Genomic DNA, 12274 nt, shown 5'->3' on the forward strand with positions numbered 1-12274 from the left:
ACAGAACTATCACGTTTTAGTGACATAACAAAGAGTACAAAGATTAGCACTGCTACATTTGTGTGTCCTATAAAAGGATAGTAGACATATGTGAAATTCTGTTTTGCCCAGCAGGCCATGTGCAATGCAAACGTTTTATGGCAGGCCATGGAGACAGAGGCATGATGGTCCTAGGATTATACAGACATGCCTCCAGAGCTGGGCCTGGAGAATTCAGATCTACAAATGGAAACAGCAAATAATATGTAATGACTGAGGACAGATGGGTGCTGTGAAATCATGCCAGTAAACATTGTACTAAAGTGGCAAAACAGAATGGGATTTCAGTCATTTCAAGTTCCTTAGATATTCATGCTCCCTTCACTAGAATAATGTAATTTAAACTGGTTTGTTTGGGAACATAAACATGTGATGATAACATTTTCAATATCTCCTGTCACTAAACACAGCATATCTTAAAAATTCTTCAATCTGATTTAAGGTCTAAATATAACATTTGTTACCTCTACTGTTACTCCAAAGCATTTGGAACTATATTATAAATAGACTGCAAATGCACATTGGAGCCTGACCTCCTAAATCCAGTTGAAGTCACCTTTCCGGGTAAAAGAACAATAGTCAGTCTTATAGGCTCACACAAGCCCAGGGTATGTTTTAAAAGCACGAGCTCACTGGTTACATGCTGTGACTGTGTGTTTGTTGTGGCTGAATTGAATTTGCATGTGTGGTGTTCTGTGTATATGGAACAACAGAAATGATAATAGGGGGATAAAGAGCTACTAGTTGTCACTACTGAGTTGATAATCCTCACCTCCAAGTCCAGAGGTCATGGAAAGGCTGTGTGTGCCAGTGGAAAATGTAATTCCCTCCAACATGAGTCCCATAAGGATTTACAGTAGTGGCATGTGTAGTACCAGTGTGTCACTGGAGCCATTATTAAGTGTTAAGCCCCTGCTATTAGTTTGCAAGGTGTAAACTGGTATACAATGGGCCCAGCTGCTACAAGACCAAAAGATATCAATCAAATGTTCCCATAATGAAGTGGAGGTTAGGATATACTGTGAATGGACCTCTGGGTGATACTATAAATTTGTGCCACAAAAGAGAGACTGATATGAACTACTACTAGAAGCACAGCTCCATGCGGGTCTGTGCATTGATCTTCTTCATGAGGTAAAAGAACCACAGAGATTAAAACAAACAAACAAACAAAAAATTTACAGGGACAATAAAGGGCCTATAAAACAGATGTGTAAACCAAAAGCAAAAAATAACACATCAAACTTATTAGAATTAAAGCATGTATTTTAATTAGCTTGTAATAAATTTACCTGTTGTCATCAATAAATATGACAAAAATGGTAGAACATGAAATAAATGTATTGAACTACTATCAGGCCAGTCAACAGAAATTTGGGGGCCCGGAACAAGAAGACTCATACAGGCCCTCCTCTAATCTTAATTAATAGGCAGAGGTTACAATTCTGGGTCTTAGGGGCCCGGAACAACAGACCCCTTTGTCCCACCCCCTGTCAACTGCCCTGAGTACTGTCCTTAAGTATATATTTTAGGTATCCGTAGTATACATTTTAAAATTGATACATTTTACTTTTACTTATCTGTACTTTCTACTCCACTACATTTTTGAACAGGACTGAAAAGTAAAAGTATTTTTATTATTGTTTGAGACCGACTGAATAGGCCGAGGTGTTTACGTTTAATACTTTTGTAGTTTGAGTAAACCAAAATATACAACTAAAAACGGCAAGGAAAAAAACAATGAATTCTGTAGAACAAATTTCGGCACAAATCTTTATTAAAATCACAACATTTTAAACTTTATAGATCTAAAAAAAACTGCATGAAATACTTTGAATTTTTACTCATTATGTACATTTTTAAACAGACACTTTAATACTTTTAGTTAAGTACTTCTTCCACCACTGCAAACAACTGTGGACTAATCTACAAATATATTTATGGCAGCCTATACACATTTAGCAGTGTACAGGGAAAGAGCAGATAAAGGCCTGGGGTTCCCAACATGTGAAATCATTGAACTCTCCTGAAAAACACAAAACGTAAACAACAGATTTCCATATTTCAGTGTTTGTAATAATAATAATGTTTGATGAGACCTACCTGATGCCAGCACTTCAATGCAGTCCTCTAAATCAGCTGTATTGTTTGGCTCACCCGACAGCCAATCAGCAAAGACCCAGCGAGACCCATCCAACCACACAAAACGCCCAGTCTGACTCAGAATACAGAATTAGGAAGGGGTGTCTCAAGTATATTCATGTTTTCTTTACTATTGTTTTAAATTTGTATGTGTAAAGGACCCATATTACACTACTTATAATGTTGTTTCCTCATCACAAACATGGTGTTGTGTTTTGTTTCTTTTTACACATATTTAACACACAAATTCTCCATATTTCAGATGAGTTCCTCTCTCAAACAGAAAACACTTTGTGATGTCATGTGGTATTGCAGGAAGTGCTCCACAGTGGTTTTACTTGTCTCATTTGGATTATTTAAACAGTGGAATTGCCAATCTTTACTGAACAAAAGGCAACTGTTAACTTGAAAACTACCACTACATGACATCACACAGTGGAACAGAGCATTTTGAGCTTTGGAGATGTAGACAGACTAATAATAAAGTGTTATTCAAACATGTGTGAATAAAGCAAAACACAAGTCCAGGTCTGTGTCTGAGGAGGTAACGATATTATAACATGGCTTAAACCTCACAAGAGTCAATTTTGTGTAATATAGGATCTTTAAATTAATATACAGTCTGTGCTTGTTATTGAGAGTCTGACTTACATCCAGGAAGCGAATCCCTCCAACCCAGGTCCTCCGAGTGCCTCCATTTTGCCTCATCAGGTTCATCATCTCATTGTGGATATTTGAGTTTGTGATAGCAGCTAAGTGGCCACCAGAGAAATTGTCTTGACAAAAATACTGTGAAAATACAGTGAAAATGAATAAAGTGTGTGTTTTGTAAGTGTGTGTATAACAGATTTTTATGATTCTCTAATTTTGACTTAATTTGGTGGGATAATGTAAGTGTAATTTAACACTGAACAAGAAGCAATTTGTGAAAAAAAGAAAAATGTGTTGAAAATGACAGGAAGAAGTAGATGACCTCCTTGAAAACGAGATGGTGACACATCTCAAGGGGCTTATCCTCCAAACAAATAAATTCAAATTAAAGTAAATTCAGATCTAAGAAACATCTTTTTTCTGATACTTTAAATATTAATTAAACTAAAAAAAAAGGTGCTTTCATATATTTGTATTTATAGATTATAGATATAGATACAGATAAGAATTTCTGTGAACATTAGAGGAGTTTTGTTAAATAACAGTTATGGAAGGAAGTAACATTTTAAGACAAAATCTGTACTCTAATCTGTCGTAGGTACTTTAAATCTGAGTCTATAAATCCTAATAATATTACCTCTGCGTCTGCTGCTTTTCTAGGACTTGTGAAAAACTGGTAACACTTCCCTTCAAGCACAACACCAGAGCAATAGCACCGCTCTGTGGAGAAAAGGTGAGGTTACACTATTAACCCCTGAAGAGGCAAAAGAGTCCATCACCTGCTTGCCCCATAAGATTTTTAATTGGTACCAAGGTTAAAAAAACATAACAAAAACAAAGTAGGACTCAGGTGCCTATTCTTTATTGTAAGACTCATTCATGAAGATTTGAGTTTGATGATATTACCATTCACATCTTGGTCCACAGGGGGCAGCATTTCTGACTCTTCCACGTTCTCCAGACTCATAATTTCCTCTTCATTGGAGAAAGGCTCTCCCAGTGCATTCAACATTGGGCCTTCGTCTTCCATGGCTACAGCTTGTGGTACATTTTGCTCTTCCATAAACTGATCACCAGTGTCTTCAGGCTCCAAGAACATTGACGGTTCTTCATACACACCATTGTCCATATTATAAGGTTGTAATAGCTCGTCCTCTTGCATTTCCTCATCACTCATCGGCTCCAGCTCCATAATTGGCTGCTCAAAGTCATATTTTGCCTCTTCATTCAACTCTTGGTTGGGTTTATCTTCATCTTGTTCGACCACAGTCTCAACAATCTCTCCTTCCAGACTGTCCCTCACACTCTCCTTATCTGAAGATCCACTAAAACCAGACTCTAAACTGACTTCTTCAACTGGTGTATCATTTTTCTCTGGTTCTGTTTCGCTGTTGTCTCCAATTAAATCTGTTTTAATTAGTGGTTTCTCGACAGATTCAATCTGGACTTCTGCATACTCGTTCTGGTCTTGTCCCTTTTTCTCTGGATGTGAGTCAGACACTTGGAGTACTTTGCTTGGTGGAAGCTGTGGGGCAGGGTTTTCCACCACCACATGGCCCTGCACTGGCACATGATCACCCACCAGAGGGCGCTGGTTTGCTTTTGGAAGAGGTTCCTGTGCCTCTTTTTTCTCAAATGGCAATCCCAAAACAACTGCAAAGAGAAAGTGACAGTCAGCAATGTTTAAGTAGTCATTTAACTGCCTGAATCTTTTTTATATTAAATGAAGGTTAATCCAAACCAATTAGGCCTACAGAATTGTAATGTATAAGCATATCCCATACTTTTTACAAAACACACCACTGAGGCCTGAATTCAAGTCTAAATTATGAAGAGTCAATAATGTCAATAATACAATAATATACACATGTAACTAATATATTGACTCTTTTCAGATGGTGTGTAATATAATTTCAGTAGAATTCTATAGTAATCAATAATCAATAATGAATATGTCTTACCTGCCAGAACTATAGAAAGCAAAGCAAGTGTCCTCATTTTGGCTTCTATGAAAAACACAAGAGCTGTGGTTTGTATTGCACCGGTCACTAAAGTCACATTTAACACAATGTTGCATGTGCCACAGTTTTATGTGTTGGTGTTCATTTGACTTATCTTTACTATCTCAGTCCGGGGGCTGGTTTAATTCCTTATTAGTTAATGTTTATCAGATCTACCAGTGAAACATATTTCCTCCTTCCCGTTAGCACTGATAGGAGCAGTTCAAAACATGTTTTCCACAGTCAAGACATTTTCCGCAGTCTTTCTCCTGACCTGGATCCTTCAGTGCTCCAGGTCGGCATTGAAGGAGATTAAATTAAGAGGACAAATCTCTATACTGCAAAAACTAAAATCCAGCCAAGTTAAGATGACTTGAATTCAGAAAGTTTTATCATGATGTGAGCAAACTTCACTTGACAAGTAAAATTATCTACCAGTGGAACTTGTTGTCGTTAAAATATGAAAACACATCTTGCTACACTTAAGATAAGAAAAACAACTCTTTGCACTTTAAATAAGAGATGAAATCTAATGTTGCCTGAATTAAAGAAAAACACACTTATTCAAATGGAAAACAATTTTACTCGTCAAGTTGAATCTATTCAAATAAAGTCAAATGTTCTTAATTTAAGTCCTTTTTTTTTTGTGTGCTTTTTTCAGTGTATGTGTGGGCACAAAATATACGCACCCTGGACCTTAATTTAAACTTATCCATTGAGTGATTTGAACTCCAAAACAGTCAAACAGCTCCTTGACTGTTGGGGTTATAGTGTTGTGTGTGTCGTTTGTATTGTGGCCCAGTTGCGCTGTGACTGACGTATAAAGTGTATGTTAGATGACATTAGGCCCACACGAGCGCAGCAGCTGAGGTAGTGGATGGGGAACAGGTGGTGCAGAGGGTTACAGAGCCTGTGTGTGCTCTCGTGCACGTGTCCGAGAGAAGAGCCCGTCTGCAGCTCTTTCTGTGCACCAACTGTGAGCACGTGTGCACAGGACCACGCACTGACAATGTGCTGTTGTGTGCTGCTCTGGTGCCCAGAAACCCAATATCCAAGGACACAGTAGCGGGGCCGCAGCTGTCCCATCTCTGCACCTCTGATTACAACTGTCCACCGTGAACTTTAACCCAGCTCCGTTTTGTATTTAAAAAATAACCATGTTTGCAAAATTTTTGTCTCGAAACAAACTGAATTCTGGTTTAGGCTAGTAGTTATTGTGCTTTTTATTTCATGTAATGTAACATGCAATGTGTGTGTGTGTTTATCTTAAGACGCATGGCTTAAATGTGTTGGTGCAAGTATAGAATAATGCACAGAGATAACAAATATACTTTAGCCCATCGGTTATGATTTTTAAGTGTTGTCAATTTTGCTGTCAGTTTTTCTGCCAAAGCTCCTTCTCAGCGCTGTATCCAGTGCACGCGCGCGCGCGTCCCCGCGGCAGATGTAACGTGAAGACCCTGCAAAGTTTGGAGAACTCCTTCATCCAGACTTTACGAACTCCTCAGAGCGAAGTGCACCGCTGTCCCGGGACTCAAATCTGTCCACTATGGAAATGCTGCCACTGCCTTTTTTCGTCACCCTGCTGTTTTGTAAGACTTATCTTCTCTTTTGCCTAATTGGCCTAAATGTAATTAGTAGAAATACTGTAGCTACTTAACTTATTAAAATAATAACGTGTAGTTGGGGTATTTATTTATTTTTTCATCAAACTTGGTGTATGTTCCAGACTTCAAAATCATGTGCTATTATAATTGATTTTAGCTGTTTGGGTTATTTTCTGTTAGAATAGAGTTAAAGCAATGTTCGGCTTATGTTCGGCTTATGTAGGCTAGTAAAAGCTGCAGAAGTGGCCTGACTTGATTTTGCCGAAGCACGTGTTGTAAATAGAAGACTTTATAATATTGACAAATGATTTGATCGCTTTATCCTATTCCGTGTGAGGTGATGGCTGCACCAGGTTTGGGCAGGTTTGTAATTGATTGGCGTGGCAAATGCGGTGTTTATATTGAGGCCGCTCTGAGCGCGTTTGAACCGGAGATAGAGCGGGACCACCGCAGATTCTGCGAGATCCAGCGTTTCATTTTGTAGATAGCCCCCTGCTGACCCCTGTGGTAATTAGACGCAGATTTAAAGGCCACTTTTTATCTCTGCAACACGCATTTGATGATAAGTTTATTTTCCAAACAAACTTGTGTAGTTCCGTCACTGCATCCTAATGTTTTGATATTTGTTCCGTTTGCACGTCTGCAGAGAACCACTGTGTTATCTCTATCTACAGCCTTGATTGTCTTATATTACAGCAAATACGTGGAAATTATTGTGATAGTTCAGTCTTTTCGGATGGAACATTGTATAATATTATTACTGCATATAACACTAAGGAAATATTCCTTCATTACTATTTCTTGAAGAAAACTTAGGTTTTGTCATTAATTTGTAGTGACACTGCCCCAGTAGTACACCCAGGGCACAGTCAGTATCAATATTTTTTTCTAACCATGATATTGTACCACATTTTATTGATACAGCTAATGCTATATATATATATATATATATATATATATATATATATATATATATATATATATATATATATATATATATATATATATATATATGTTTTCCAACAACATAGGCTAATTAATTCATGCTGTCTTGGTTTTGACTCAGAACATCTGAACTGTGGATCCCACAGATGGAGGTCTTTAGTTTGAAGAATTATATTTGTTGAATTCATTTATTGTATGCTTTAGTGTGTTCATCACCATTGACAGTGGTGCCAACTGAGAAGGATAAGGTTACTACAGTCACACAGACTACATCTGCAAAGAACTGACACAAAAAATTGGTATTTTTAAAAAGTACATGTGTATTATTGTATATTTTGGATCTTGTAACTTTGATAAAAATACAGCATTCTGTGCTTTACGACTTGGCATTGTTCTGTTGTGTGTCTGTGACTGAGCGATGGACAGACCCTTGTAGGAGGTTATCTGGTCGGAGTTGAACTCCTTGTCAGAGCGTCATCCGTCTTCCCCACATTCCTCCCTGTGCTTGGCACCACCAGGGTCCATGTTGTAGGCTCCATGTTACTGTAAAAGAAGGGAGAAGAACTGTCCTTTTTCTCATCATTAGCGGCTGGTCAAGACATTTTAATGTTGTATTTTTGTCTTTCCTTCAGGTCCTGCTTGTTTGTCAGTGACGGTCAGCAGCAGTAAACCTCATGTTGAGGTGCATGAGCACACTGGTGAGATACAGCCGCTGATACAGCTCACACACTGCTCTAAATGTAACACTCAAAGCTGAAATCGCTGCTTTATAGATGCTGTGTTGTCCTGTGAGTTCAGAACAGAGAAGGACCAAAACCCTCGGATTGAGTGGAAGAAAAAAGGAAAGGGAGTGACATTTGTGTACTTCAACAATAAATTTACAAGTAAGACATTTTGTATGATTTTATCAGTGCAGAAATTTGAAATAATGTCAGATTTATTTTAACTTTCTCCTTAAGGCTCTTACACATCACGGGCTAAGATCGAGGGCGCCACTCTCACCATCCACTCTGTGACTCAGAAGGACTCAGGGGACTACCGCTGTGAGGTGACTGCCAGTGAGGACCATGTTAACCTCGGGGAGGCTACAGTCAACCTCAATGTTTTAGGTATAGTCATTTTACATAAATTGATATTGTGTATGTGCATTATTACTGGCATTTCTTTCCAGTGTATTCAACTGTATTCAACTGCCTCAAATCACACATTGTGCACATTCACCCTTAATCTTTGTGGCTCTGTTAACAGTGCCTCCTCATATCCCATCCTGTGAAGTGCCAAGTCCAGTGTTTGTGGGCTCCAGCCTGGAGCTCCTCTGTAAAGACAAGCTGAGTGTGCCTCCTGCCACTTACCGTTGGTACAAGGACAACAAGGGCCTGACAGCTACACAGGACACACCTTACAACATAGACCCCAGCAAAGGCACACTGGTCAGTGAAACACTAACACATACACTTCTTTAGTTTTGTACCCACTGACCTATTTTTTTGTTTGGAGCAGAAGTTTAAGAGTGTCTCCAAACTTGACGCTGGGATGTATCGCTGCGAGTCCTCCAACAATGCGGGGGCGCCTAAGAGCTGTGTGGCTCAACAACTCAAAATTATTGACTGTAAGTCTTTAGGCCTGGGTGCATTCTGACGCTGTCACCTTTAACCTCACGCGTTCCTTTATGTTTCTGTGCAGATCCGCTGAACCTGACCATCCTGATCGCAGGGGCTGCCGGCCTCGTGGCGTTCCTCCTCTTCTGCTGTGTCTGTGTGTGCCTGTGTCGACGCAAAGGATGCTGTGGAAGTGAGTTATTACTGCACCGACTCAAACTAATAGTCATGTATTTTTAAGAACCTACAAGGTAACATATTTAATTATAATTCCAGCATTTCTATTACATTCAACAGTCAGTATCAATATTTTACATAACAGACTTTGACTTAGACAAACTTTATTGATCCAGAAGGGAATTTATTTGGACACAGCAGCTCATACATCACAGTATATTATAATAACAAAGAGCAAAAATATAAATGTTTGATTGATTGTTTGATTCGTTTTATTTCGAGTTTATGCCAAGAGAGAAACAATAATCATGTATACTACATATACATTGTAAACAACAGAAAAGCACATTTCTCGAAAAGGAATGGCAAAAAGAAAAACTTACATGAACCCACCCCTATTCATGACATAGTTTCAAAATTTATGTGGTTGCTTCTGTACATTGATCACAGAACTTAACAAATGTTAGTAATAAATTCTAAGCAAGTAGCAAAAATATCAACAGACTTGTGTCAAATAAGGCATTCATATATAAAAATAAAAAATATAGAAATATAGTAATACAAATATATCTCAGCTATGTACAAGAGGTCGTAAAGGTGCAAAGATGAAATATGATAAGACAATCCAAAATGTTATTGCGTTATAAGTCTTTGCATCTGTTTAAGTATTTGTTAATTGTCTTAACTTTATTACTGTTTTAATGTTTTTCCTGTTTTTTTGTCTGTTCCTCTCCCCCACAGAAAACAAGAAACCAAAAAGGTGAGTGTCATATTGTTTATTGCTTTATTTTTATGCTCCATCTGAACAGATTTTGTCTTTCAGCCCATCTCCGTACAGCCCCCCTCCTCCTCCCAGCCGTAACGTGAGTGATCAAAGCCACTCTTATCATGTTGACCTTGTTATGATTGCTGCTATGAAACTGTCTCACCATTAGCTTGTGTTGATAAGCCCTTGATAACTCCAGTTGGTAATTGCAGGAAGTAGTTCATAGAGTTTTCTTTCCTCCCCTCACAGCTGAAGACGTACAAGCCAACTCAGTCTTTTATGATTTGAAAAACAACCACTGGATGTCAGATGAACACTTTGTGAGCGCCGCACTGAAACTATGTCTCATAAGAGTGGACTGCTGGATTGGAAAGGAAGACTTTTAAACTGTATTTTACAATGTATGAGTGCTTATACTGTATGTGTTGACTCTACTGCTTTGTTAAGTGTCTGTATATATCTATTTTCCAGTTATTTCCTTATACTTGATTGTGGTGTTTTTAAGCTCTTTACTGTTCTCTTCAGACCATCAGCTGTTACTGCCCTTACTATTGGAACATTCTGATTTTATAATTAGGATTTTTTACATTCTTATTCCATTCTTTAGCTATGAAGAACAAACTTTTTATTATTATCATGTATCTGTAAAAGGTCATTTCAAGTTAGGACAGTTAGTAGTCTCCACCTAACAGTGGATAAGACATTTTATGGTATGCTGTTAACATTTTATATATTTTTACACTCTTGCTCTTGCTTTGTTTTGGACACAACAATCTTGGATTATGTAAATTTGAATCAAAATGAACAGGTGTCTGCACACTGAATGTTGCTGAGCCAAAACTTTAATAAAAGGATATACTTTTGCTTTAGTATTTATAGTCTTATGAGTCTGTTTCCCCCCAAAAGTATATCATAAAAGCAAAACTTTGAGACCAAGATTAGATAAGGAGATGCTGTCTTCATCTGTTAATATAAAATGTTTTAGTGCAAACTTGAGAAAAGGCCATGAGTCACTATATGACACTTTGGGACTGAGATGGCTCTCTCTTTGGGATGAGAGCTGGTGGTCTCCCCCTGCCTCACCTGTCTGTATGAAAAAGCTGTTCTAAAGCTGGCTAAATTATCTTTGCATAAGAATGCTAGTGTTGTACCGAAAGGTTTGTGAGAGTTAGATTTAAACAGCTCTACATACTTTACATAAATTTTTAAAATTTGTTTCCCAGCGTAAACAAATTAATACAAATTATATCAACTTGCACTTTCAGTTTGCCATGAATTTATATGAATACATTCCCAGTAACCATAAATAATATGATTTATTTTATTCATATAGGCAAATATTAATAGGAGGCAGAATTTTAATCCTAATGAGTATAGTTTGGTAATAAAATAAAATACTCAATTGTGGCAAAGCACACACACACACACGAGTAAACACACATGAACAAACACAAGCGCGCACAAACACACACACAGTTTTTTTCTGAAACAGCCAATGTCTACCACTAGATGGCGTGTCATCACAGGTTATTTCCCTGTCCATAAAACACAGATTGCTGCAGATTTCTCTATTATTTGTCTGAACAGTAACGCTATTGTTAGTGCCTTTTGTCCCCATTCTGCCTGTTGTGATGGCCGTAAGTTATACTGTTTTAACTTGTACATTTCCTGCTCTTTTCTCACAAAGAGATGTTTGTTAGTTTTGTATAAACTCTTTGTAAGGGACCTATAGCATTAGATAAGGTATAATTCTTACACACAATCATAATTTATGAACATATCTGATTTTTAATAGATCCACATTAAAGCTTATTTCTAAACAGTGTAATATCCACTGTCTAATGTAAAATATTTAGATAAAACTCCACCATGAGCAAATAGTTTTAGTGTTTTCTTGTATTCAGCTGTGAGATAAATAAATTAGCCCTATAGTAGATCACTGTTTTAATAGTCATTTTTAACATCCACCCAAATGATACCAAAGACGTGAAGTGTATGAGAGAGACTACTGTGCATCGGCTTTTGTCAGCTTTGTTTTTGTTTGCTTTGCTGCAGCATATTTCTTGATCTGCCTCTAAAATCTAAGAGTCCAAATCTGATGTGAAATGATCAGACGTCCTTGCTCACTGATTTATGAGCTCTTATCTTGGATGGATGTCTTTGCCTCCACTGCAAATAGGAAGTTATTACTGTGTGAAGATATGAATAATGTATAGTGCAGTATCCACCTCTACAGACTTCACTGTGCTGTAGTTTGGAACTGGCATTTAGACTTATAGAGCCCCTATTAAGATATATCTCTGTACTCAGAGTTGTTTTGTTTCATTCACATATGTTTAACACACAAAT

At 37.7% G+C, this 12274-nt stretch overlaps 2 protein-coding genes across 2 annotated transcripts; one reads left to right on the forward strand and one right to left on the reverse strand.

Moving 5' to 3' along the window:
* Positions 1-1806: 1806 nt before the first annotated feature.
* On the reverse strand, positions 1807-4917 carry si:ch211-160b11.4 (proteoglycan 3). Its single transcript, XM_020939108.2, has 6 exons — positions 4794-4917; positions 3739-4485; positions 3470-3552; positions 2833-2970; positions 2143-2254; positions 1807-2065 (listed from the first exon to the last, which is right to left on the reverse strand). The coding sequence occupies exons 1-6, from the start codon at positions 4828-4830 to the stop codon at positions 1998-2000; spliced, it is 1185 nt and encodes a 394-aa protein (XP_020794767.2). The 5' UTR covers positions 4831-4917; the 3' UTR covers positions 1807-1997.
* A 1862-nt stretch (positions 4918-6779) lies between these two features.
* jam2b (junctional adhesion molecule 2b) lies at positions 6780-10388 on the forward strand. The gene is made up of 10 exons (XM_055155437.1): positions 6780-6792; positions 8017-8082; positions 8158-8268; positions 8344-8493; positions 8633-8814; positions 8885-8993; positions 9068-9175; positions 9901-9919; positions 9983-10022; positions 10175-10388. Exons 1-10 carry the CDS (start codon positions 6780-6782, stop codon positions 10211-10213), a joined length of 837 nt encoding a protein of 278 aa, XP_055011412.1. The 3' UTR covers positions 10214-10388.
* Positions 10389-12274: the final 1886 nt, after the last annotated feature.

The sequence above is a fragment of the Boleophthalmus pectinirostris genome, unplaced genomic scaffold (assembly GCF_026225935.1).
Source record: "Boleophthalmus pectinirostris isolate CB_2022bp ecotype Guang Dong unplaced genomic scaffold, ASM2622593v1 HiC_scaffold_1, whole genome shotgun sequence".
NCBI classification, from domain to species: domain Eukaryota; kingdom Metazoa; phylum Chordata; class Actinopteri; order Gobiiformes; family Gobiidae; genus Boleophthalmus; species Boleophthalmus pectinirostris.

Excerpts from the sequence above, each read along its gene's own strand:
- si:ch211-160b11.4 (XM_020939108.2), bottom strand. The coding sequence starts at position 4,830 with ATGAGGACACTTGCTTTGCTTTCTATAGTTCTGGCAG. Across the intron at positions 4,486-4,793 it reads GCTTTCTATAGTTCTGGCAG|TTGTTTTGGGATTGCCATTT; the intron begins GTAAGACATATT and ends TTCTCTTTGCAG. Across the intron at positions 3,553-3,738 it reads TGTGGACCAAGATGTGAATG|AGCGGTGCTATTGCTCTGGT; the intron begins GTAATATCATCA and ends TTTTCTCCACAG.
- jam2b (XM_055155437.1), top strand. Across the intron at positions 8,815-8,884 it reads ACCCCAGCAAAGGCACACTG|AAGTTTAAGAGTGTCTCCAA; the intron begins GTCAGTGAAACA and ends TGTTTGGAGCAG. Across the intron at positions 10,023-10,174 it reads CTCCTCCTCCCAGCCGTAAC|CTGAAGACGTACAAGCCAAC; the intron begins GTGAGTGATCAA and ends CTCCCCTCACAG.